Source organism: Mobula birostris, chromosome 1 (assembly GCF_030028105.1).
Source record: "Mobula birostris isolate sMobBir1 chromosome 1, sMobBir1.hap1, whole genome shotgun sequence".
NCBI lineage: Eukaryota > Metazoa > Chordata > Chondrichthyes > Myliobatiformes > Myliobatidae > Mobula > Mobula birostris.
This window is the reverse complement of record NC_092370.1, coordinates 186,220,302-186,247,417: the sequence shown is the minus strand read 5'-3', so window position 1 is coordinate 186,247,417 and position 27,116 is coordinate 186,220,302. Positions and strand designations below refer to the sequence as shown.

The 27,116-nt window shown below is 38.9% G+C and overlaps 1 protein-coding gene across 5 annotated transcripts in view; it reads right to left on the bottom strand.

The window, feature by feature from the left end:
- Positions 1 to 27,116, bottom strand: part of akap6 (A kinase (PRKA) anchor protein 6) — a 349,373-nt gene that overhangs the window by 9,498 nt on the left and 312,759 nt on the right. For all 5 annotated transcript variants that reach the window (XM_072267349.1, XM_072267339.1, XM_072267358.1 and 2 more), the window contains one exon: positions 101 to 3,742. In XM_072267349.1, the coding sequence (XP_072123450.1) occupies positions 101 to 3,742 (3,642 nt within the window). The remainder of the gene's footprint in view (positions 1 to 100; positions 3,743 to 27,116) is intronic.

Here is a 27,116-nt window from a genome sequence, read left to right as displayed (position 1 = left end):
ATTTTTTTAATCTATCTTCAAATAGAATATAGTTTCAGTCATTATATAGTAGATTGAGATACAGTAAAATTATACAGTATTAATGTAGCAAATAACCTACCTCTTTTTGAGACAAATTAAACATTCCATCACAATAATTTTCTTTCCTGTAAAGGATTTCTTTGACTTTGCAATCTGCACCTTGGTTATCTTCCTTAATAGCATGACCATTTTGTGGAACATTTGTTTTAGTGCTAGGAGACAAAGTGTCTTTTGGTTTCTCAAAATTAATGTCATTTGATTGTACCTCCACCACTGGATTAATTTTCATACCATGGGACCAATTTCCAGAAATATTTTCATAATTTTCTCTGTTCAATAGAAGTTTACTGGCCTCAACCATTTCAGCATTTGACATAACAGAGAAGGGCTCATTTTCTGATGAATATTTTGTTCTGTTTCTTTGTGCTGTAGGAAGCAAAGAATTAAGGTAAGGATTTTGAACATCACATTCCAATGATTTGTTATCTTCTGGTGGGTTACTTGTTTGATTAATGGGAACAAAGCATGTATCTTGATCCTTAATAACTTTCTTTGTTTCACTCAGATTTCTATCACATGTGTTTTGGTCAAATGGTGCCCCATTAATAGTGTTTGATACCACAATGTCTAGTTCATCATTTAACAATGGTAATTCATCCGGAATAGGGTCCTTTTGTAATGCAGGATCAAATAGGAAGGATTTATCGGATTGTTCTTCATGTAGAAAGTTCTCATCTTCACCATTGTTTTCCAATCTAGCCTCTTCACTTAAATCTAACAGTAATGGTGTACTGCTTTTCTCATCTATGCAAGTGTTTACTTCACCACAGTCACTGTCATGTGATGATATGGACAAATAGGAGTAAAAGTCTCCTTTTCGAAGCTGCAAAGCTCGGTGAGAGTGTTTCAATACTTTTTCCTTGATCTGGGCCACTGATGTTGGACTCACCATTTCAGAGTCCTGCTGAGATATATTCTTCAGGGCAGAAGATGCCATATCAATTATTTCCTTCACAAAATTATGAACTGAACTATCTTCTTCCCCATCACTATGAGGAATATTAGAGTGGCACGTACAGTTTGAAATATCTTTTGCACAATCAATGTTAACTTCCTCCAACTCTCTGTTTCCTGAAATATGATGAGATGAAGATACAGCTGAATCTTTTTTGGCAGTATCTTTATCACCATGGCAGTTAAACATCAATTCTGCATGAGAATCTTGATGTCGTTGTTTTCCCTCATATTCACCAATGGCAGATTTATCCCCATCCAATACTTCAACATCAGGAAATGTTTCAAGACTTTTCTTGTAAGTAGGCTCCCCATCAATGTTAAAAGTAGGTGATATTCCATTGTCTTCAAAATATATAAGCTTTTTATCCTTCTTTTCGGGTTGTGTCATGATCTGGGGAACAGAAATCTGTTGTGATTCTGTTTTTTGTTCAAATGGTTTATTAAATAATTCAGATTTCAAACATTCTGTTGTATGGGTTTTGCTAGTATTTTTCCCCTTTTCAAAGGAATTATGTTTTTTGCCGTCAAACATTCTACTTAGTTCTTTTTCATCTTTTAGTGAAGATTTTTCCACATTGCCATTCTCTACATCATCTTTTAACTGGTGACTAGAGTGTCTGCGAGCTTCTGTTTCAGTCTGCAAGAAATGTCTTTCTTTTGGATGGAGCAAATTGCTTTTACATTCTTTAAACTCGGGCTGCTTTGATAATGAACTGTTTAAGAATGGATGAAGTGTGGAAGAATTTTTGAAAGCAGGTAACCTGATACTATTTGGGTCTGCCTTGCAACGATCTCTTTCTCCTGTGTTCAATTTTGGATTCAGTTTTTTCTTTCCTTTCTGGGGGACAGAAAAGATTGGTTTAATCCAGTGGTGGAATTCGTTCTTCATGTAATCTCTATCTAAAAGACGATTATTTTCTTCATTAATGTCATCATCAGTAGCAATACTGGAATCATCATCATCTTTAATGCACAGTTCCTCTTCAGTTAGTGTAAGGGTTGAACTGGAAAGTAAATCACTATCGTCTTCTTCATCAGTACAAGCAGAAGTACAGGATACATTTACAATCATGCTGATATTGGTATCAGCTTCATCAGTTACTGAGTGATTAACACGCTTTTTGAATGATACATTGGAATCCAGAATTCTGTTTTTATGCACAATTATGTCCTCTGAGCATAAGGAGAGATCATCGCTGCTGCTTAGCTCTGTGAGAGAAGCAGCAGAATCTTCATTTGCTGATGATGCGGCATCAAATGATTGCTGTCCAATGAATGACGTTTTAAGAGAGTTGCTCTGCAGTGTAATATCAGAAACACTACGTTTTAGTTTTGGACTAATTGGATTCTGGATGTTTTCTAAACGTTTCAAAAGGTCCAGTGTTCTCTTGCTTAACTCCCCCACTGCATCACTACTGATACTAATATCCCCTGAACCTTGGAGGCTAAATAGCTCCTCTGTGATTTTGCAGGGATTACCCCAGCTGTCTAAGGAAGTACTGCGATGGAGATCACCATTTTTATGATTGTTAGTTCCGTGCCTAAATATGTCACCAGCAATTGAAAGAGACTCCACAGATGACCTCTGAGACAAAAATGTGAGATCTGTTTCATTTATATCTGGAGATACGCCATTGTCATCTATTTCACTAGGACTATTTTCAAGGTTAACTCCACTTGATGATGCTGGTAGGCATTTTTCTGACGTAGCCAAGTCTAGTGTACTATCTGGAGAGGAGAGTCCGTTTTTACAAATAATTTCAACTGGTTTTGGGCTCACATTTCCATTAGGAGTTTCCTTTCTTTCAGTTGTGTGACTTATGCTTAACTCAAGCTCAGGGCCCTGTAGGTAGGAATAGTCATAAAATGTGAACACATCATATTGTGCTTCCAGATCATTTGAAAAATCCTTTGAACTAATTTTATTCAGATGAAATGGCTGTAGATTATCCTCATTACTCAGACACTGTGATTGATTTTTTTTTGACAATTCTGTTTCACTTTTTGTTCTTTGTGTTTCTGCTATATTCTTTACTTCATTCTTTCCAAACGAGTCTTGCCTTTTACAAATGCATGATTGAATCGGACAATCTTTATGTTTCAGTTCTATTAGGGGGTGCAGAGATTTGCTAGATAGCTTAGTTTGTACTTGATCATCGTGGTTTGACAGAGAAGTTGTTTCTGCATCACCTTCACTAACTATTCCACTCTCACTCTCATTCCTCAGTGCTAATGGATTGTCCTCTTTTACTGGAATCAAATCACCCAGTAAGTCTGGCAAAGAATCATCAGAGGAGAAAGAAGAATCTTTACTTGTGCTCCTTCGTAAATTGGTTAAAAGCTTTGCATTGGAGAAATTTGGTGCATTATTGAAGTATGATGAAGAATCTCTTCCAAGCAGCTGTAGATTATTTAAGCTGTGGTGCTGCTGGGAATATGGACAAGAGGAAAAAGATGGTTCACCAGGACTGTATAGTGATTCTCCAGGCCCACTGCTATAGTGGTCCAACATAAGTTCATCAATGAGATTATTCATAGGTTCAGGTGAAAATTTTGATACATCATTCTGCTTGCATGCAAGATCAAGTGTTTCATCTTGGATACCAATCAAATTGTTACTCATGTCTGTTTCATCCCATTCCAGTGAATCTTCGCCTGAAATATTTAAGTCCATCAGGCCAGGTTCAATACAGCTTAAGGAGACCTAGAAGATAACAAAAATATTTTTAAGTGTTAGTTTTGTTTTAACGAGCATTGATAAATTAATGAGTAGCATTTTAAACAATATTGAACAAGAAGGCTGTCTGAACAACGCACACAGAACACTGGATTAACTCAGCAGGCCAGGCAGCATTTAGGAAAAGAGTACAGTCAACATTTCAGGCTGAGACCCTTCAGCAGGACCTATCTGAAGTGGGATTCTTCAGAGCCTAGTACTGTGTTGCTCGTGTTTTATGATCTATATCAATGATTTAAGGATATAGGGGAAAATTCTAGGTGATACAAAAATTGACTCAAGCATAGACTAAGAATAGGGAAATCAGTCTAGAATTTCCTAACACACTAGTATACACTGCACACTTTATTACAATGATACGGTAGAAAGTTTAGATAAGGTTTATGGGCAAATTTATTTCGTTATGGGAAAGCATCATCTAGACTGGCATCACTTTCCTCAAATCAGAGGAGGCTAAGAAGTTCAACTGACATCCCGAAAAATATCAGAAGGTACAGAGGAAGGGTTTATTTCTTTCTGCAGTGAGGTTATTTATGGGGATGAAATATCTGAAACTTACTGTATACATTTATACAGTAAATGTATAATCAAGGCTGAAATCCTTATCACATATTTAGAAATATCTGGATGCGCATCCAGATTCCAAACATGAAAGTTAGAGAGTAGAATCAATCAATCTCAATACCGCTTTGTTGGATAGCATGTTGCATAAATTTCTGTAAAAGTCTAAATAATACACTTGATTTGCCCATAACTGCATGATATTAAGTAATGTGACTTCTCTATATTTTACATAAGACTCGATGGATATAGTTTCATCAATATATAGGGGAATTGCAAATTCACTGTTATAATTGGGCAAGTTGCGGTTCGTGCGGATACTGTAGTTATTCAATATCATCAAAGTTTGGAATATTTTTATTTTTGGGCCTCAGTCAGAGTTAGGGGGTGTGCAGGCTATCTGTTTACTTTCGCGTTTGGCATCCTGCCCATTTGAAGGGGAGGAATTCCCCGCAAGCCCTTGAAGACTATTTAAAATATGAAGTCACACACCCATCGGTTTTACTGAAAGCAATAAAATACAGAAGTCGGAAGCTAACCAAGAAGTTTTAAGCACTTCCATGATTTCTTATCCAAGTTACCATAAGAAAGGATGTTAGCCTAGAAATGAGATTGGATGGGGCTATTCAAGTAAAAATGTACGCATCATGAAGTGAAATGCCATTTCTTGGTTTTAATGCATCTCTTTGGGAATTCAATTTGACACTTTCTATCATGAGTCATGTTTGCATGTCTGATGTGCATCAATTGTTCTTCCTTTGTTGTTGGTGAAATCAATATGTATTGTCCTAGCAGCTACCCTTGTTTGATGCTGTCTGGTCAACCAAGGCTTTGCTCCAATAAAAGTAAGTCCGACCCCACTGAGCTCCCACTCAGCCAATCTAGCAATTGACTGCCTGATCCCTGAGGTTCCCAATGGAAGCCCATATCCAACATGGTCCCAGACTCTTACTTCATTTTTGATTTTCCCTCTACCCTCTAAGTCCCTGATGCTGGCTGCCTACTCAATGCTTTACCTGTTCATTAATTTTACTATATCCCATCCTACCTACCCTAATTTTGAAAGCCATCCTTCTCTGCAGGCCCCAACACTGATCACTGGTTGAAAACCACCATACTTGTGGCTCCACTATTAATTACTTAGTAGATCAAAAGACTAACCATTTGCAGCACTGTGACTCTCAATGTCCTGGAGATATCTGTGTCTAGGTTGTCCCTCAAAGTAGAACAATCCATAAGCAACAAGTAAGCTTCAAGCCATGGATCTTGATGGTGCATCCCCAAGCTGTCTTGGTGCCTTGATGCTGTATCCAGCAGCACATCAGAAGTGCTACCACTTGAACTTCAGCTCATCAGGGTGGAGGTTCCAATGGTCCTGCCCATTATTTCCATTTCATTGCATCCCATTTAGTAATAACTATTTCTCTATTTCTAGCTCTCAGAGCACTTTTATCCCCTGCACACATCCATCTTATTCTGATCATGCAGTCCTGCACTTCTACAATAGCCATGGGTAGTTTTCAGTTCTTACCTGATTGCAAGATAGCAATAGGAGTAAGCTATTTATATTCTCTAATCTAGTCCACAAGTTAAAGTACAAAATTGGCAAAAGACCAAATAACATTAGACAGAAACCTGTAAAGGTTGATTGGGAGACTCTGTTAGCAGGTAAAAGGATGTTTGACAAATGGCAGGCTTTGAAAATTGACATAACAAGAACTCAGTGCCAACAGGTTCCTGTTAGAGGAGAAGGCAAGGCTGGCAGGATTAGGTAACCCTGGTTGTTGAGGGCCTTTGAGGCTTTAGTCAGGAAAAAGAAAGAGGCATATGTCAGGAGGTATAGGCAGCTGGGATCAAGAAATGCTAAAAAAAAAAAAATGTACCAGTGCACTGAAGATGGAAATCAGGAAAACAAAAAGGCGACATGAGATATGCCTGACAGGTAAGGGAATGGAGAATCTTAAGACATTCTATAAGCATATATGAAGAGCAAAAGGTTATTGGGGGAGAGATTAAGTCTCATTAAGGTTGTGTGGTTATCTATGCGTGAAGCCACAGGAGATGAGTAGAGCCTTAAGTGAATATTTTCACCTTTCGTTCTCATGAGGAGGGTAATGGAAGTGAGAGCAACCAGGGAAAAGAACAATGATGTTCTGAAACATATCAATATTGTTTAAGAGAAGGTGTTGGTGGCCTTGATGCAGATAAAAGTGGATAAATCTCAAGGACCTGACCAAGTATATTATATAACATTGTGTGAAACAAGGAAAGAAACAGAAGACTGAGGGTGGCTACTTAAGAAGAGCTGCAAAGACAAGACAAGGAACTACAGGCCAGTGAACTTAAATTGTGGAAAAGTTACTGGAAATTATTCTGAGAGACATAGTCTTACTGTATTTGGAAAGGTAAACACTGATTAGGGATAGTGAGCAAGGCTTTTGAGGATGGGGATCATTTCTCACAAATTTTATTGAGTTTCTTGAAGAGGTGACCAAGAGGTTTGATGAGGGAGGGCCATAGACATGAGCTAAAGACATTGTCTGTAGATTTTAGCAAGATTTTTGACAAGCTCCTGTATGGTAAACTAATCCAGAAAGTGAAATTGTATTGGATCCAAGGTGAGCGAGCCAAATGGATATAAAATTGATGGAAAAGGTCAGAGAATGATAGGGGAGTGTTGTTTTCTTTCAGTGTGTACACCACTGACCAGTAGTGTGCCACAGGTATCAGTGTTTTAACTCCTGCTGTCTGTCATATATATATTAATGATTTGGACGAGAATCTAGGTGGTATGTTTTGGTAAGTTTACAGATGACAGCAAAACTGACAGTGTAATGGGCAGTGAAAATGTTTGTGTAAGGTTACAAAGGGACCGAGATTAATGAGGAAATGAGCAAAGAAATGGCAGATGCTGTTTATTTATTTAGAGATACAGTGTGGAACAAGCCTTTCCAGCCCACTGAGCTATGCTGCACAGTAACCTACCAATTTAACTCTAGCTTAATCACAGGAACAATTTACAATGACTAATTCACATACTAACTGGTATATCTTTGGACAGTGGGAGGAAATCGGAGCACCCAGAGAAAACCCCTTGTGCACATGGGAAGGAACATACAAACTTGCTTACAGAGGATGCCAGAATTGAGCTCCAAACTCCAATGTCCTGAGTTGCTATAACGTTGTACTAACCGCTACACTACTGTGCTCTAACTCTGATAAGTGCGGTGATGCATTTTTTAGAAATTAAACCGGAGTGGAACATACACATGGAATGACAAGGTCCTGGGGAGTGTTGTAGAATAGAGAGGCTTTGGGGTACCTGTACATAGTTTCCTGCAAGTGGTTGTGATGGGTAGATAAGATGGTGAAGAAGGCATAAGGCACACTTCCATTCACTGGATAGAAAAATGTGTGCAAGCATTGGGATATCATGTTACAGCTGCACAAGGCATTGGTAAGACTGCACCTAGAATAGTGCATGCAGTTCTGATCACCCATACTATAGAAAGAAGGTGATGAGAAAGGAGGCTAAGAATTGATCCGATGAGGATTAATAAAGTCATGAGGGACATAGATAAGATGGATGATCATTGTCTTTTATCTAAGGGTAGAGGAGTACACAGTAAGAGGGTGTAGTTTAAATGCATGTGTGTGTGTGGGGGGGGGGTATATTTCAGGGTCAGGGCTTGTGCACTATTGTATTTGAGGCCCAGTTCTCATCCAGGTCAGGTCACTGGACAGCAGGAAGCAAATGGTTGTCATGGACCCTGCAAATCCTGGACTGTTAAGTGTGGTTATGCAGGGACTGTGGGTAGCAATCCCTATCAGTAGTTCCTGTCCAGCACAATCGCAATAAGTGTGCAGACTTACTAGAAAAATAATAATTTAAACAAAAACAATAAGTTTACAATCCAAATAGGTCCATTATTTTCATAGCTTTTTGTTACAGATTCTTAAAATAATATTTTCTTCATGCGACAGTCACTTTCCAGAGTCCTAGGGGCTTATTTCTATCCACAGCTTTCTATCAGAGCAGCATGATCTTTCCAAAGTGTTAAAGAGTTGCTTTTGACAAGGTTAAACTTTTAACCAATATTATTTTCACACTTTCTTGTTGTAAATAAGTAAACAGTGAGATCTTGTAGGCCCATGTTTAATCAAAGGGGTTATATTAATTGTTCTGCATCAAACCAGACAACACTGACAAAGTTATTTGTACCAAGGAAACTGGCAGACCAGACTATTTTGTCAAATAGACTATCAAGCATGGTAACAAGTATAGTTGATCAATCAATAGTTAGGATATTTGTGTACTCCAAGATTCAGCCCTCACAGCATTAATTTTGGGTGTCTGGGAACTCTGTCCCCAGAAGCTTTTAGACTATCTATGTGAATTACTTTGTCCCAGCAAAGGTAGTTGAAAAATATCAGATGCAGATAATGTCAAACTCCAGCAGCAAAACAGTGTATATGTAAAAAAGTGTGTGGGATTGTTAATAATGACAAAGGGAATAACAGAAAGACAAGGTGAAAGTAAGAACTAGAATTAATTCCTCAGTCTTCAGTTTCTACAATGGAAGACTTGCTTATCTGCAACTCAATGGTCTGTTCTTTTAGTTCATAAGAGCTGTACCTGTGTTTGGAAATCCTTTGTAGTTTATAAATCTTTTGGAATTTAGAAATCTTTTATAAATCAGAAATCCTCCATGAGTTTTAAATGTGCATTAAAAACTACATTTTTAAATACATATTAAGTACTATGTTCTGTTGTGGGCCAAATCAAAGGACGTGATGAATCAGCATGTAGAAGGGAGATTGAAAACCTGGCTGAGAGGTGTCATAATAACAATCTCTCACTCAATGTCAGCAAGACCAAGGAACTGATTGTAGACTTCATAGTGTATATAGACTGGCTGTTTCACAGCCTGGTATGGAAACACCAATGCACTTGAATGGAAAATCCTATAAAAAAAAATAGTGGATTTGGCCCTGACCATCTTGGGTAAAGGTCGTGCAGTAACTTAACCAATATTTTTCCATAGCCTATTTCAATTAAATCTTTGACTAATTTTCGAACTCTTGAGAATGTTGAGCACATCTATGTGAAATGCTGCCATGGCAAGTCAACATCTGTCATCGGGGATTCTTACCAAACAGGTCATGCTCTCTTCTCACTGCTGCCATCAGGAAGAAGGTACAGGAGTCTATAACCAGATCCTTGGTCTTGCTGACATTGAGCGAGAGAAGGTACACCACCAGGTTCAAGGACAGTTACTAATACTCAACCTTCACTCAACTGAACTTGCCCCCATCATTGAAATATTCCCACAACCCATGAACTCACTTTCAAGGACTCTTTGTCTCACTTTCACATTATTTATCACTATTTATTTATATTTGCATTTGCGCAGTTTGTTATCTTTTGCCCTCTGGGTGAACATCTTAGTTGGGTGGTCTTTCATTGATTATGTTATAGTTATTATTCTATAGATTTGTTGAGTATGCTCACAAGAAAATGAATTTCAGGGTTGTATATGCTGACATATATATACTTTGTTAGCAAAAATTTTGTTTGAACTTTGAACTTGACTAAATTTAAATGTATATCATTAAAAATAAAATAAACCATTTAAACTACTTTGTTAGCCGGAAGTATCTCCTTCTGGTTAGAAAGTGGTACCCACCACTCAGTAGTGGGTATTGGCCATTAGACCTCACCACAGAGAAGTAAGCTTGTCTTTGAAGAGTCAATTGACACAGTATAACTTCCCTATAGTGAAGGTACTGTACCTGCAAATGCTGATATCAGGTGGGGCTTTAAATCTCCTTTTGAATTTAGGGCTTTGCAGACAGCAAACCCAATACGATCACACTCAAGACCTCAAGAGAAGTACACCTTTTGGAGCTGAACCAATTGTCATGTATATAACAGAGGATATTAAAGGAAAATATTGAATAAAATCATTATATCTTCTCCAATGAAGTTCAAAGAGTCACTTTGAAGAAAACATTGCCTGTCAATGTTTATTACACTTTGTATCAAGGCAAATTGTTATTTTGCCCTATCACTCATAAACTGCATTTCTAATAGATTAATTTGCTGAGTGTTCAAAAATAAATGGCCATATGCTTCCAGCAGTAAATTTACAGATGCTGCAGTATTTTCAATTATCAATACATAATCTGAAAAGAAACATAATTTGTCATAAATTAAAAATAACAAATCCTTTAGACTATTATTCAAATTTAAAAGTGCCTGATTGTCATAACATCTAGGAAATTGCACTATGAACTTATGTTTTCATGAGGCCACAAACAGCACTAATTTTAAATTGATTTCTTTCTTGAATGCCTTTATGTTATGATTGTAAATAATTCTCTCTACATACAACTTTTACTTTTACCAACTTTTAATCAAAGACATTAAAGAAACACAATGCTACAGGCCTCAATAAATCTACAGTGTCTTTTTCAATGTTCGTAGCTCAGTTTTCCCTTATGCTAACATACCCAATACCATATCTCTTAATTGTGGTGCTTTAAAATGATTAATCCCTCATCACGAAAAGTAGAGAGTACCAGAGATTCATGAGCATTTCATGGAAGCACCTTTTCCTCACTTCAGTCCTAAATAGCTGATCCCTTCCCCTAAGACAATGATCTCCAGTTACAGACACACTATCTAAACTGTGAAGGAATATGGTTTTGGTTTTAGTCCGTCACAGTATGTTGCCAGTAATGCCAGATGTGAAGGGTCTATCTCATATGCACAATGGACTCCAATTACTGTATGTGAAAATCTACACCTCAGAGCAGAGTCCCTTCCTCTAAAGTGCCACTGACAGAAGCAAGCTGAGCCAGGGCTTTATCATTAGTGAAATCTGAGAGCAATCTTAATAATCTTCAAATATTTCTAACATTCAGTGACCTTTAAAGACTGTAGGTCACACTTGGTAGAGGTAGCTGAATTCTTTCCATAAGGAGAACTTGTGAACCAGGTGAGTTCTTACACCATTCTGGTAGTTTCATTGACACCACTGATGAGAGTTCTGTTTCTAAAATTCAACTTAATTACTTGAATTTAAATTTGATAGCACTAATAAAGGCTGGGACTTGTATATCGAGAGGGTTGAACTGTATTGTAGCACAAACAACATGGAGGAGAAAAGGAGGCATCCACATTTCTTAGCTTTAGTCTCTTATGCAATCTACCAACCCCTGAAAAGCTAGCAAGCAAGACATTTGACAAAATTGTTACAATTTTACAAAAGCACTTGAGCAATGAACTGCTGGCAATAGCTGAGAGATTTAGATTTTACAAAAGGAATCAGTCAAAAGATGAAAGCATTTCTGAATACATTGCAGAACTGTGCAAACTTTCCCAGTACTATGATTTTCTGATCAAAGCACTCAAAGGCTATTATCTGAAAGAGACATAACATTAGAATGGACATTGACCATTGTAATATCATTAGAGACTGCAGCAGAACTACAGAAAAGGAGGTTAGAATGTGAAGTGCACAAAATGTCCTGAATGGTGCAAAAAGCCAAAGATGTTATTGATGTGGCAAATCCTCCCATGATGCATGTAACTGTTGGTTGGAAGAAAAAGTCTGCAGAAAGTGTCATAGACAAGGTTACATAGAGAGAATGTGCAAGGCAGACAAAAACCACAACCAAGTGAAAAAACTCAAACACAAAACTAAGCAAGTGCATAAAATTACTGAATGTAAAACAGAGTCAAACAACACAATTTGACAAAGGTGAACTGTCATGCCTAGAACTGCATAGTACAACTGAAGCAGGTCACAAAATCATCGTGATCACAATAGATGTGTGGTGTAAAAACTGAAAATGGAGTTGGATACAGGGTCAGCTTTGTCCATAATTCCAGAGGATGGCTATAACAGACTGTTTTCTAAGATACAATTAGAGAAGACCTCAGTGATGCTAAAGACTTAGATTAGTGAAAAAGTGTCTCCCAAAGGCAAACTAAAAGTAAATGTGACATATGGAAGCCAAACACAACGGTTAGAGTTTTACATATTGAAAAGTGGAGGGCCAGCATTTTTTGGACATGAATGGTTACGAAAAATCCAACTAGACTGGCACTCAATCAAAGTTCTCAGTGTGATATCAACAGGCAACAGCAGCCCAAATGGTAGCACTAACCAGAGACTGGCACAGCTGCTTAATGTTTGAAGAAGGTGTTTGAGAGGGTATTGGTAAACTCAAAGGCGTGAAGGTCAGAATTGAACTGGATGAAACAGCAACACCAAGATTCCATAAAGGACATCCAGTGTCTTACACACTTTGTCCTAAAGAGGATGCTGAACTGCAGAGCTTGGAGGTGTCTGGAATTTTCTCCAAGGTTGGGTGGAGTGAATGGGGCACGCCGTTGTCCTGCTTGATCAAGGAAGGGAAGGCTGGAGCCATTTGCATATGTGGGAATTTCAAGGTGAGCATCAACCCGATGCTGCGTACTGTGCTACTCTGTCATGAATAGAAGACATTTTTGCATCTTTGGCAGGCGGTGAGAGGTTTTCACAGATTGGCTTATCAGAAGCCTATCTGCAAATGGAGATTGAGGAGTCAAGTGGGAAGTTACAGTCAACATTCATAAGGGACTGTTCCAGTATAATCGTTTCATCTTTGACACCGCATCAGCTCCTACAATTTGGCAAAAAGCCATGGACAAAGTGCTCCAAGATATCACTGAAAACAATGTGACCTTGATGACATCATCATGATGGGCAAAAATGATGAAGAGCCCCTTCAGAACCTTTGTAAAGTGCTTACCAGGCTGAGTGAGTATGGTCTGTGTGCAAAGAGAGAAAATGTGAGTTTTTCATGAATGAAATCTCATATTGTGGACATGTCATTGACAAACATGGCTTACGTAAGTCACAAGAGAAGATTGAAGCAGTGCTGCAGGCACCCAAACCAGAAAATGTGTCACAACTCAGGTCATACTTCCCCTTGTAAACTACAACCACCAGTTTCTCCCAAACATTGCTACAGTGCTGCATCCTTTGAATGAACTGTTGCAAACAGGAGCAAAGTGGGAATGGTCAGAAAGAGGTGAAAGAGCATTCAAGGAAACAGAGACTAATAACATCAGATGAACTGCTCACCCATAATAACCCATCCCTGCTCGTCAGACTGGCATGCGATACATCCCTTTACAGGACATCCCTGGAGCTGTTTTGTCACACATTATGAAAGATGGATCCAAATGCCCAATTGCGTTTGCTTGAAGATCACTGATGAGCACAGAACACAACTACACACAGGTTGACCGAGACCCTTAGTCTAGTATGGGGAATAAAAAGGTTCCATCATGACTTCTATGGACAAAAATTTATGCTAGTGACAGTTCACAAGCCCCTTGTGTCCATTTCAATCCCAGAAAGGAAATTCCAGTGATGACTGCTACCAAGTTACAATGTTAGGGTTTATTCATAGGAGCCCACTCTTATGACATAAAGTTCAAGGGTACCATGCAACACAGCAACTCTGGTGGCTTGTCACATCTTCCACTATTGGCAAATGAAGAAGAAATGTCTTCATACTGTGACCTAGCCAAAGTGTTCCACACTGTATTGGTGGACCAGTTGCCGGTAACAAATTCCAAAATACTAAGGGAAACAAGGAATGACCCGACATTGTCTAAAGTCTATGAAATCACCATGCAAGGAGGGCCAGCTTATGATGGCCCTATGTTTCCAGAGTTCTCAGCAAGACGAGACCAACTGTTGGTATGTCAAAGGACACTGATTTGTGGATCTCGTGTTGTGGTTCCATCTAAACTGTGCACTGGAGTGTTAGAAAATCTGCTGAAGGACACTTGGGTACAGACAAGATGAAGAGGCTCGCAGGGAGTTATGTATGGTGACCGGGAATAGTTAAGTAGATTGAGGACTTGGCCAAAAGCTGTTCAGACCGCCAAAAAAGTTCAAAATGCACCCCCATATGCACCATTACACTTGAGGAAGTGGCCATCATCACCATGGCAAAGACTACATATTGACTAAGCTGGGCCATTCATGGACTCCATGTTCCTGATTGCTGTGGATGCTCATTCAAAATGGCCAGAGGTTATACCAATAAAGTCAATCACGTCAGCAAAGACTATCTCCGCTCTGAGTGTTACCTTTGCCGGAAATGGCATACCAGAACAAATTGTGAGTGACAATGGACCATGATACACGCCAGAAGAATTCCAACTGTTCATGAAAAAAAAATGGCATCAGACATTCCAAGTCAGCTCCTCACTGCCCAGCGATGAATGGGTGAGTTGAAAGGTTTATCCAAACCTTCAAGAAGTCCATTAAAATGGTGGACAAGGAGTATATTTCTTTAATACAAGGTGGACAACTTCCTTTTTGTGTATCAGAACTCTGTTAATGTGATGACAAATCAAACACTTGCAATATTGTTCATGAGCAGGAATCTGAGATCTTGCATAGACTTCCTGAAACCAGACCTCTGGAGGGAAGTGCAGAATAAACAGTTCAGCCAATTGCCAGTGAAGCAGCAAGGAGCTTCGAGATTGGACAGGAAGTCCTCGTGCTTGATTATGGAGAAGACAGGTGGACACTCATTAGAATAGCTACAAGAACTGGACCACTGATGTACACAGTGGATGTTGGAAATCAGAAGTAAAGCAGAGGTTAAGTGTGTAATCTTGGAAAAACTCAACCAAATGTGGCAAGAAAGATGGGACAGGTAGGGGAAAGGAAGGCATTTATATCAAATACAAAAAAGTGTTGCAGGTACTCAAGTAGGTAGTGGATACAGAAGAGAGGAAACTGTGTGGACTAGGTTAAGGCTGGGGCACTGTGCAAAAACAAAACATTGAAAATAATAGGGAAACACCAGACAGGATTGTGTGAGGAATGTCAAGAAGAGGAGTCAGTAGAGCATGTAGTTTTGAGTTGCAGGAAGAATGGGATACAGAGAGAGATGTTGAGAATTAATCTAAGGGAACTGGAGGTGCAGGAATTCATATTAAAAGGGTTGCTGGGCATGGGTGAGAGAGCACAGGTTAGGGTATTTTTAGCTTTCTTAAGGGGTACAGGGTTTTTTTTATTGTATATGACAGATAAGCAGGAATAAAGTACTAGGATGGCCAAAGATGTAAGGATAAAGTGTAGGTTAGGGTGTGTGTGTGTGTGTGTGTGTGTGTGTGTGTGTGTGTGTGTGTGTGTGTGTGTGTGTGTGTGTGAGAGAGAGAGAGAGAGAGAGAGAGAGAGATTGAGTGAAGGGATTTAGAATGTCAGTCTATTGCACACTCTGGAGCAGAAGGTGGCGGTAATACACCATTAAGCTGGGTGTCAACCGCCATAAAACAAGACAAAGAAGAAGAAGGAAATCAGAAGTGGAGACATCATGTGGATGAGATACAGTACTGGATGCTGAACTGAAGAACAAACCTGAGTCGATTGCATCCAATAAAATGGACACATTACAGTCACCAGATTACCTCTCAGTGATGATGTCACTGACGGAAACGGAGAACGTTGTCTTTGACAAGACACCTACCAAGTCTGATGCCACTCCACAGGTCCAAAGGTGCTATCCCGAAAGAAACAGAGCACCATCCAGAAGAATGAACCTTTAGAACTAAGAAGTTAATTAATGGACTGTCATTGTGAAAGCATGTTTATTTGGAATATGGGTTCATGAAAGGGAAATTACATGTGTGGTACATGTACAGTTTTATGTTCCATTAATCTAAAGGGGGAGGAAGTGTAATGTATGGATCTATTTCACTACATATTGATCTGTTATCTACGCATATGCATTGTTTTCTCTCTCTCTCTCTCATAGCAATGTGAATACACCAGTTAAAGCCATCTCCCACGTGTGTGCTTTTACTTAGTTGCACAGACACAACAATCATCAAACTTAGATATGCAGTATAACAGCTACATCAAAAATAGTTCTGTCCCAGGCACTGGGCCTTGTAAGATTCCACTTTTTACAAACTGCCATCCTAAAATGATCTTTTAATTCCTATTCTCTGTTTCCTGTCCATTAACCAAGCTTCAATCCATGCAAATATACTATGCTCAAACCTCCTCTGTGGCATTGTTGAATTTCTTCTGATAATCTATATACTGGTACTTTCTTACTTAGACTTCCAGCTACTTCTTTGAAACACTCTAACATAGTGTATTTGTCAAATACGTTTTACTTCCTTACAACCTGAAAATAATTAACTCTGTCTAACTATATTACAATTTTTAACATATGCTGACACTGTGGTTGTAATAATGGATTTAGCATTTCACCAGTGATAATGTCTGCCTTACTGTTTTGTTTTTCCCTCATTTAATGGACAATTGATTTACATTTGCTATCTTGGAATTCCCTTGTACCATTTCCAAATCTTGGGAATTTTGGAATTTCTGAAAAATTATCAACACTAACTTTGAAGCTACCTCTTTTAATATCTTGAGAGTTAAGCTATCTGGTCCTGGATGTTCATGAAACTTTGGTTCCACTAATATTTTCTTTGATAATTTTAATCAATTTGGAATTCCTCAATCTCATAACTTGATGAATCTCTTTTCATCTTTGTTATTCCATATTATAATCGCTCAATATGCATATACTGTGGATTATGATTAATTGGAATGCATAGGGACCATTACATTTTGGCCCAATTAAGCAGCTGCCCCAATTAGCCAAGGTTTCATGGAAATAGTTTAAAAATATATTAAAAAGGACAAAATACCTTTTAACTGAGTAACAAATTATACATACAGAACAAATTAGAACACAACTGGTGGTTGTCCGTTGTATCCAATGGTGACCAGAAACCTGTGGGGGGAAGGTTTCTGAAGTGGAAAAGCCGTTGCTCTGGAGTAGTTCCACTCTCGCGACCTTGGAAGTCCGGGTCCAGTGGGATGAGTAGACATCAAAACTGGGGTCTTCCATGATTGCAGTGGATGACCATGACTCCTTCTGTGCCTCAGCATGCTACTTGTTCTCCATTTAGTGTTGCAGAACCATCTTCCAGGCCATTAGATCTCACTGTAGACCTCATCTGCCCAGTCTGCTAGAGTTGACTTCACATACTGTACTAGGACATGCCTATCCCTGTCTCACCGAGGTATGAGACCCACTAGCTACCCTCATCTGATTTAGCTTGTCTGTCGAAGCAGCGTATTGGTGTGTGGCTGCTGTCACATGCAAACAGCTTCCTGGAACCACAGTTGAGAACTGAATGTCTGGTGGGGACCAAAAGTAACATTCAAGATAATTGTCGATGCTTTCAAATTCTTCCTAGTTCCTAACTTGTTGAAGTAGTGAACTTTGCATCTTCCTCCTCCTTTCCAGTTCTGAAGAAGGGCCTTGGCCTGAAACGTCAACTGTTTGTTCATTTCCATGGATGCTGCCTGGCCTGTAGATTTCCTCCAGCATTTTATGTATGTTTCATCATTTCACTTGCACTCCTGCCCATTTCTGGCACTTCTAAGTCTGAATGCTTGAAACTGCAGTGAGCATCACAGTTCGGAATTGTCTTACTGCTTATTTCCCGCCAACTATCAGTGACAAAAATCACTGCTTTTTCAACACATACACACAACTGATGCTATTAAAAAAAAAATTGTTCTAAGCAAAGTGCAGTCTCTAATGGCCACAAATGTGCACACAACTGATGCTAGTTAGAAAATGTTTGACAACAATCTTCTGCCCCAATTAAGTGGCACGTCCCAAATAAACAAAGGGAATCTCGGCTATTTTCATGATCACTTTTTGTTCTTTCAGAGTTGTCCCAAGTAAGTGACCCAATTAACTGATGGCCAAATTAACTAGAATCCACTGTATTTATTGGATGTTTCCTAAGTTACTAATGATCTATTACTATTTTAAATTTCTGTTGTTCATAATTTGATTTCATCAAATGTGCTACTCCAGTTATTTAACTTGCTTCTTCAAGTTTATTAATTTATCCCTACCTGGACATTTCTTCACCAGGATAAGTATGCTGTCTAATCCACATAGTAGTTACTTTAGTTTTTAGTAGTACTTTACAAAATTTCTATATGTGATGGTATCCTACATACAGCTTCCTGTTGACTGCATGTTTGTTATAGTACTTAGGGTCTTTCAGTCTGAACATCCTTGTATTAAAAAAAAACCTCCAGGGTGAGTGACACTGTACAGCCAAAGATGGAGAGACAGCAGCTTCCACCACATTGAACAGGAGATGATGAGAAAGATTGCAGGATCTTGTCAGTCAACAAAAGGCACAAATGCTGCCAATCCTAAACAAATGTCTTCACTCTACAGGCCAAGGAACTGCCCAGAGAACCATATCTCAGCTCTGAGCAGCTGCACCCAGTGCTGTCAGTAATAAATCTTGATACATATAATACTATAACGACCACTTTTGGCACTAATTCTGTTAGCACTCTTGTTCCTGAGAACACAGCCTGAGGGCTAAATAATGCTAATAAAACATTAACCAAACACAAATTAACACTTTATCCAACCTTTGTCTGATTACATAGAAATGTTTAAGACACATCGTACAATTATAATTCTTCAATCTTTTTAAAAGAACTGCAAAATATCTTTTTGGAAAGCTATTTTCTTTCTGCTTTTCTATATTTTGCTCCATTCATACACTTTAACAAAAATGTATAAAATAAGAAACATGGAAGACAGCATTATGGAATACCTATTACATGAACAATTATAGAAGAGAAATAATTGTAGACAACACATGGGACAGAATGAAACACAACCAATGAATTAGCTATTAACCTGTCCTTATAATTATATAAAAGAACAAATTTGTATTGACATAACAATAAAATTTGGAATCCTTAAATGTGCTTGTTAATGAATTTCTTTCATGTATTAATAAATTATCTGGCTATGGGCTCAACATTTATCCAACTCACACATGACATTTCACACCTCATAAAATGAGAATTTATCACATATTTTATATGGATTCAATAAAGCAGTGATAGGTTGGTTTACAATTACATTATATGGTTTAATCATAGCATTTATACTTTAACCAACTTCAACCAATAGTTCTTTTTTTCTGGACCTTCCACGGTGTTCCAATTTGGAAGTTGTAAACTGATTAGCATTTGAAATTTTGATAGGTAGCCGGTTCACAATCATACCTGTACTTGCAAAAGATTGACTCAATAGACATCAGATAAATACACCAGCTAACACTTTCTCTCTGGTAATATTGAGATAGAGAATGAATCACCATCAAGAGGACTGAGATTTGAAAATCTACTTAATCTGGCCAAATACCTAAACTCACTCCTGTTCTAGTCTTGCAGTTTAACTAACCTTTTGCGATTGTATGGATCATAACATTCTTGAAGTTGTTAGTGGTTGAATGTCAATTTAATTCAGGAGTTGTAAATATAGCAGCCAGTTAATACAAATAAAATGTCTTTAATCTAGGACAAAGATAGATGCTTGAATGAACATCATTTTCTGGAGATACAGCCATCTCTCAATGCAGTCCTCAAAGAAAATGCAAAGGACTAGAGATGTTTGAACCGGAACAACGCACAAAGCTCAGGAGGAATTCAGTGGGTCAAGCAGCATCTATGGAGGGAAATGGACAGTTGACATTTTGGGTTGAGACAATCAATGATGCTACCTGACCTGGGTGAGTTCCTCCAATACCTCATCCACCAATCCTAAAAGAAGACACTCTTGATTGCCTAGATTCCAAACAAAAGTGTCTGAATTTTTTGAGTTGCCATTGTCTGTTGGGATGAGCTCCCACCATCAAAATACAATTCTGCACATCTACTTATCTACACTCAAAATAGTGAAATAAACTATGTAATTATAAATATTAAAGCTGCAGTTAATCACCCATTGTTTCTTTGTGTTCAAAATGTATAAAACCTCTCTGTACTTTGAATTCTATGAGATTCTTCCAAGATCATTCCAGAAGATTCTTAGAACATACAACTTAGGACAGTACAGCACAGGAACAGGCCCTATAGTCCACAATGCTGTGCCAAACCAATTAAATTAGTAATCAAATGATCAACTAAACTAATCTCAGTATCTTTCCATTTCCTACTCATCATGTGTTTATTCAAGAGCTCCTTGAATGCCCCGATCACATTTGCCTACACTACCACACCTACAGTGCATCTCAGGCACCCACCACTCTCTGTGTAAAAAAACTTGCCCCTCACATCTCCTTTGAACTTGCCCTCTGGTCTTAGATATTTCAAGCTTGAGAAAAAAGATACTCCATTTACGCCCCTCATAATCATAGAAACTTCTGTCAGATCTCCCCTCAGTCTCTGACGATCCAGAGAAAACAACCCAAGTTTATCCAACTTTTCCTTATAGCATATGCCTTCTAATCCAGGCAGTATTCTGATAAACCTCTTCAAAGCTTTGACATCCTTCCTATCACAAAGCTACCAGAAACGAATGCACTAATTCAGATGCAGCCTAACTAGAGATTTTATAAAGTTGCTATGTAACTTCACACTACTTGAACTCAATTCCTTGACTAATAAAGACAAGCATTGAAGGAACCATGGTTGACAAGAGTTGTGGAACATCTAGTGAAGAGGAAGAAAAAAAGCCTACGTAAGGTTTAGGAAGTAAGGATCAGATGTGTCTCTTGAGAGTTACAAAGTAGCCAGGAAGCGGGAACCGGAGAGATCTAGAAGGAGACAGGGGAAGGCCTTGGTGAATAGGATTAAGGAAAATCCCAAGGCATTGTACATGTACATGCAGAACAGGAGGATGAATAAAGTGAGGGTAAGACAATTAAGGATATAAAAGGAAATGTGCCTGGATTCAGAGGAGGTCCTCAATGAATACTTTGCTTTAGTACACACCAGTGAGAGGTACCTTGATGAATGTAAGGGCAGTGTAGGGCAGGCTAGTATGTTTAATGTCACTGGAGGCCACATGGGATAGATTGCTACTAGAAGTGAGGGAAGAGATTGCTGCAAATTCGACAATGATCTTTGCATTCCCACTGGCTACAGGAATAGTACCAGAAGACAGGAGAATGGCAAATGTTTTTAAAAACACAAGAAAATCTGCAGATGCTGGAAATCCAAAGCAACACGCACAAGATGCTGGAGGAACTCAGCAGGCCAGGCAGCATCTATGGAAAAGAGTAAACAGCTGATGTTTCAGACTGAGACCTTTCATCAGGACTGGAATGGAAGGGGGAAGATGCAAGACTAAGAAGGTGGAGGAGGGGAGGAAGAAGCACAAGGTGCCAGGTGATAAGTGAAACTGGGAGAGGGGGAAGGGTGAAGTAAAGAGCTGGGAAGTTGATTGGTGAAAGAGATAAAGAGATAGAGAAGGGGGAATTTGATAGGAGAGGACATCTCATACAACTTCAACATAACATCCTAGCTCCTGTATTCAATACTTTGATTTACGAGGGGTGATTGATAAGTTCATGGCCTAAGGTAGGAGGAGTCAATTTTAGAAAACCTAGCACATTTATTTTTCAACATAGTCCCCTCCTACATTTACACACTTAGTCCAGCGGTCGTGGAGCATCCGGATCTTGGACCTCCAGAAAGTGCCCACAGCAGGGGTGATTGATAAGTTTGTGGCCTAAGGTAGAAGGAGATGAGTTATTAACTTCAAACTAATCACTCAAAGAGTTGAACTGCGTGTGCATGTAACGAGAGCTGTATAACTCATCTCCTTCTACCTTAGGCCATGAACTTATCAATCACCCCTGCTGTGGACCACTTTCTGGAGGTCCAAGACGCCGACTTCTACAAAGGGATCCGGATGCTCCACACCGCTGGACTAAGTGTGTAAATGTAGGAGGAGACTATGTTGAAAAATACATGTGCTAGGTTTTCTAAAATTGACTACTTCTACCTTAGGCCACGAACTTATCAATCATCTCTCGTATGAAGGCAATTGCTCTCTTTACAACCCTATGTACCTGTGAGGCCACTTTCGAGGAATTATGGATCTGTATCCCTCTGTTCTACCGCATTCCTCAGTGCTCTACTGTTCATTGTGTAAATCCTACCCTTGTTTGTTCTCCCGAAGTACAACAACCCACACTTGTCTGCATTAAAATTCATCTGCTATTTTCAGCACGTTTTTCCAGCTGGTGCATGTCATGCTATAAACTTTGATAGCATTCCTTGTTGTCCCGTATGCTTCCAATTTCTTTGTCTATGATGTGTATTTTTAACTGCATTACCCCATAGTTAGATCTGTTTGGGCCAACAATCGTGAATGTAAAAATAAGAACAGGCCAAAGATTAGAGACAATAAATCAACAGAGATATTTTGTTGATTGGGAAAAATGGGGAAAATATTAGATTTGCTTCTAAATAGAAACATAAATGTAAAATGAAATGAGCATTGCCAGTAATGCTCGTTTACGAGGGGTGATTGATATGTTCGTGGCCTAAGGTAGAAGGAGTCAATTTTAGAAAACCTAGCACATTTATTTTTCAACATAGTCCCCTCCTACATTTACACACTTACGGATCTTGGACCTCCAGAAAATGGCCACAGCTGGGGTGATTGATAAGTTTGTGGCCGAAGGTAATAGGAGATGAGTTATACAGCTTTCTTTACATGCACATGCAGTTCAACTCTTTGAGTGATTATGCAGAAAGTTTGAAGTTAATAACTTACCTCTTTCTACTTTAGGCCACAAACTTATCAATCACCTCTGATATTATTAACTGATGAGTTATTAACTTCAAACTTTCTGCATAATCACTCAAAGAGTTGAACTGCATGTGCATGTAAAGAAAGCTGTATAACTCATCTCCTACCTTAGGCCATGAACTTATCAATCACCCCTCGTATTTTTCTGTAATAGCATTGTCACAGGACACAGCATCCATCGTCAAGGACCAGCACTACCCAGGCCATGCTCTCTTCTCTCTGCTACCATCAGGGAGAAGTTACAGGAGCCTCAGGACCCACACCACCAGGTTCAGGTACAGCTATTGCCTCTCAACCATCAGGTTCTTGAACCCAAGGGAATAACTTCACTCGCCCCACCACTGAACTGTTCCCACCACTTAATGGACTCACTTTCAAGGACTCTTCATCTCATGTTCTTGAAAATTATCCCTATTTATTTATTATTATCATTGCTTTTTTCTTTTGTATTTGCACAGTTTGTTGTCGTTTGCACGTTGGTTGTTTATCCATCCTGCTGGGTCTTTCAATGATTCTATTGTGTTTCTTTGATTTGCTCTAAATGCCTGCAAGGAATTTCAGGATTTTATATCTGTTCTTTGACAATAAATTTACAAAAGTTCGAAGTAACTTGTACTTCAGTGCTTGAACAACAAGCACTGAAATTTAGAAATGCAGTATCTTCTCACTCAGAGAAAAATTAAGTAAAGAGAGTTAAGACTTTACAAATATCACAAAAGTAGGTCAAAATAGGTCAAAACGGTTAAACCTACCTCAGGATATATTGTTGGAAGTATTTAGATATCTTATATTTGAAGGAAATGCTAATGTTCATGCAACCTGAAAACATTTGCAACAACTGATTAATCATCCTACTTCATGGCTGAAAGAAACAATTGTCCTATAAAGTTTACAAAGATGCAACTCATTTTTGGACTACACTTAGAAAGAGGAAAATAAGATCTGTGGTAATTAGGGTAGCAACTCTGAAGCAATTGCAGAAGGTGGTGAATTTGATTCCAAACATGGCTGCTGTTTCTATGGATGTGAAAATGAACATGGAAAGACCACATGTTCTGAGAACATTGGCAAACTTACACATGCTGAAACTGAGTAAAAGTTCATTAATGTTAGCCTAGGAGCCGCTGAGGGAGGTGGCTACCTTCAAACAACTGACAACCTTGATTTTTATGTTCTTGGTGTCTGGCCACAGCAGTTCAATGTGCCTCCTTGTGGAATTAAAAAAGTTGCAATCTTTGACATTTCATGCGAGACAGAAGAGCTCTCCTTTGGCATCAATTCAGGATATTTTGTTTTGGTTGCCAAAACTGAGAGAACTATCATTGAGTACAGTGGACACATGGGAGAATTTATCGATGTGTTTTACAGCACCATAAACGAAGGTTTCTGAAGAAGCAGATGTTTTAGATCCACACTGAATAGTGCAAATTGTCCATCTTCCAGGAAAGCTCTCAAACAACTTTCGAATATCCATAGCCTTTCTGTGAGTCTTACCAAGTCCTCTGTTTCACTGAATACCTATTTTATACATAGTATTCTGGAAAGCCTTTCAAATATTACTGAATTAGAACTGTCCTTTTGTCCAGAACTTGGCAAGACCAAAGGTAGAAGTCTGAAGGGAAGTCCAGAGGTCAAAGGCCTAACGTTTGCAAGTTCAGGCCAGAGACTGGAGATTGGAGGCATGATATCTGTGAGTCTGAAAGTCCAGGGACAAGGACTGGAAGCCGAGAGGCAGCCTAGGTTTGGAAGCCTGTCTATGTGTGTGAGTCCATGGGTGGGTAAAAGAATAAAGATTAGCTTTATTTCTCACATATACTGTATACAAACTCCTTACGCAGCAGCAGGAATTGAACCTGAAATGATGATCGCTAGTGCTGTAATAGGCTTAAGGCTGATTTATACTTCTCCGTCAAATGGACACCGTAACCGACGCAAGTGGCCTACGCGCGTTGTGAGCATTTATACTTGTGGTGAGACTGTGTCAGCTCTCTGTGAAGGAGGCATTAGAATGTAACTGTTGCATTTTATTATGAAGACTGGCTGTGGGTGACAGATGTTTGATGGGATAGATCAACATTGCAAAATGGGGAATTGTGATGGTAGCAGACAGTTAATACAAATGAGAACCAATCTTCAATCTGGGGCAAGGATAACTGCTTGAATAAATGCCATTTTGTAGAGAGAGAGCCAAATCCAAAGCAGAATAAGACAGTCTTGATTGTTTGGATTCCCAAAGAAAGTGCTTGACCACATCAGATGAGATATACTTGTATCATAAATATGTAATTCTCCATAGCCACTTGTCTATATCCAAACTTTTGAAATAAACTATGTAATCAAAATTGTATTTAATCACCAGCTGTTATTTCTGAACTCAAACAATGCAAAACAATATACTCTGAACTCAGGGTGATTCTTCCAGAATGCTTGCTTATATTGCTGAATAAAGGTATTTTAAGCCTGCACCTCTCATCTCCACGTGTCTCCTTCAAAGTCACCGCCACTGCATCAGTCTTTTCAAAGAAGGTTTTGGTTTAAGTGTAGGTCCGATCATAATTTTTCCGTTTTTTAAAATTTGAACTGGCAATCTTTTCTCTGACTATGTTTCAAATTGTTCCATCTTGCCTCCAGCCACCCATTTGCAGATATTTTGACAGGAGCTGAATATGAAAGAGAGAGAGAATGACCTAAGGATAACTATATGATGGGGGGTGTTTAGCGATGCTTCAGGACCTTTAAAGGAGCTTGTTGCCGCGGCAGATACAGTGAACTTTGTATTCTACCTTAATCATACAAACTGTGGAAATTTGTCATTTGCCTGCTACAGGCAAGGCTGTGTATGCTATGTCAGAGCATGCACAGCCTAAAGCTCCTTCGTCAGAGAAGTGTAGTCACTTTACACATAGCTGCTCTAAAAGCCTCAGGAACTAGGTCCATCCTCTGAAGTCATGTATCGTGAAGGGAAACAAACCATCTCTCCTCTTCTTGCATCATTTCCTTTCAAATCTTCTATGTGGTCTGGTTTCCTTTTACTTCCCAAAACATACAGTTTGGTAGGTTACTAAATGTTACAAAACATACAGTTTGGTAGGTTACTAAAAGTCGATATCTGAAAATTGGGAGGACTCCATAAAGTCCTGCCACTCATCATCATCTTTGACCATCGGCAATCTGGTCTTCACAGGCATACTGTTTCTATTTGGCTACTGTAAGTTGTACCCAGTGTGTAGAAGAATGGTAGAGTTTGGGTAGTGCAGAGGGGCTGATATGATGTGGGGAGGATAAAATGGTTAAGGGCAAAATTATTAGTAAGATGGGTTATTGATGTTGGTATAGAGCAAGGGACCTGTTTCTGTCCTAAATCTCTCCACAGCAATCATGATGGCAAATGCACAGCCTTTTCAATGAGTTTCCTTCTTCTCCTCTGACAAAATGGTCACACAACAACCACAATATGATGCCAATCAGAAAGCTGGTAGAAGCCCATTTTCAGTGCAATAAATAGATAGAGTACTAACAATATCAAATGGTGCAGGAATAAATAGACTTTTTTCTCCAATCAGTAAAAGCCAAGCAAAAGACTTTATGTCAGTCACAGATAAGAGAAAATCTGCAGATGCTGGAAATCCAAGCAAAACACACAAAATGCTGGAGGAACTCAGCAAGCCAGAGTGCATCTATGGAAAAAAGTATAGTCGACATTTCAGGCTGAGACCCTTCATCAGGCAGACTTTATGTCAGATAAGACTTTTCCTTTGGCTTCTGCAATTTATCTCAGCCTGACGCTATTCACGCTGCGGATGCATGACTGCATTGCTAGATCCAGTTCAAACAGAATCGTCAAGTTCATTGATGACACAACAATTCTTTCTTGTGCAACTGGATCCTGGATTTCCTCACTTACAGACCCCAGTTAGTTCAGATTGGCAACAGCATTTCCTCAATAATCACCATCAGCACAGGCGCACCACAATGTTGTGTGCTTAGTCCCCTGCCCTACTGGCTTTATACTTAAAACTCTGATGCTAAGTACAACTCCAATGCCATATTTGTTTGCTGACAACACCACTATTGTTGGCTAGAT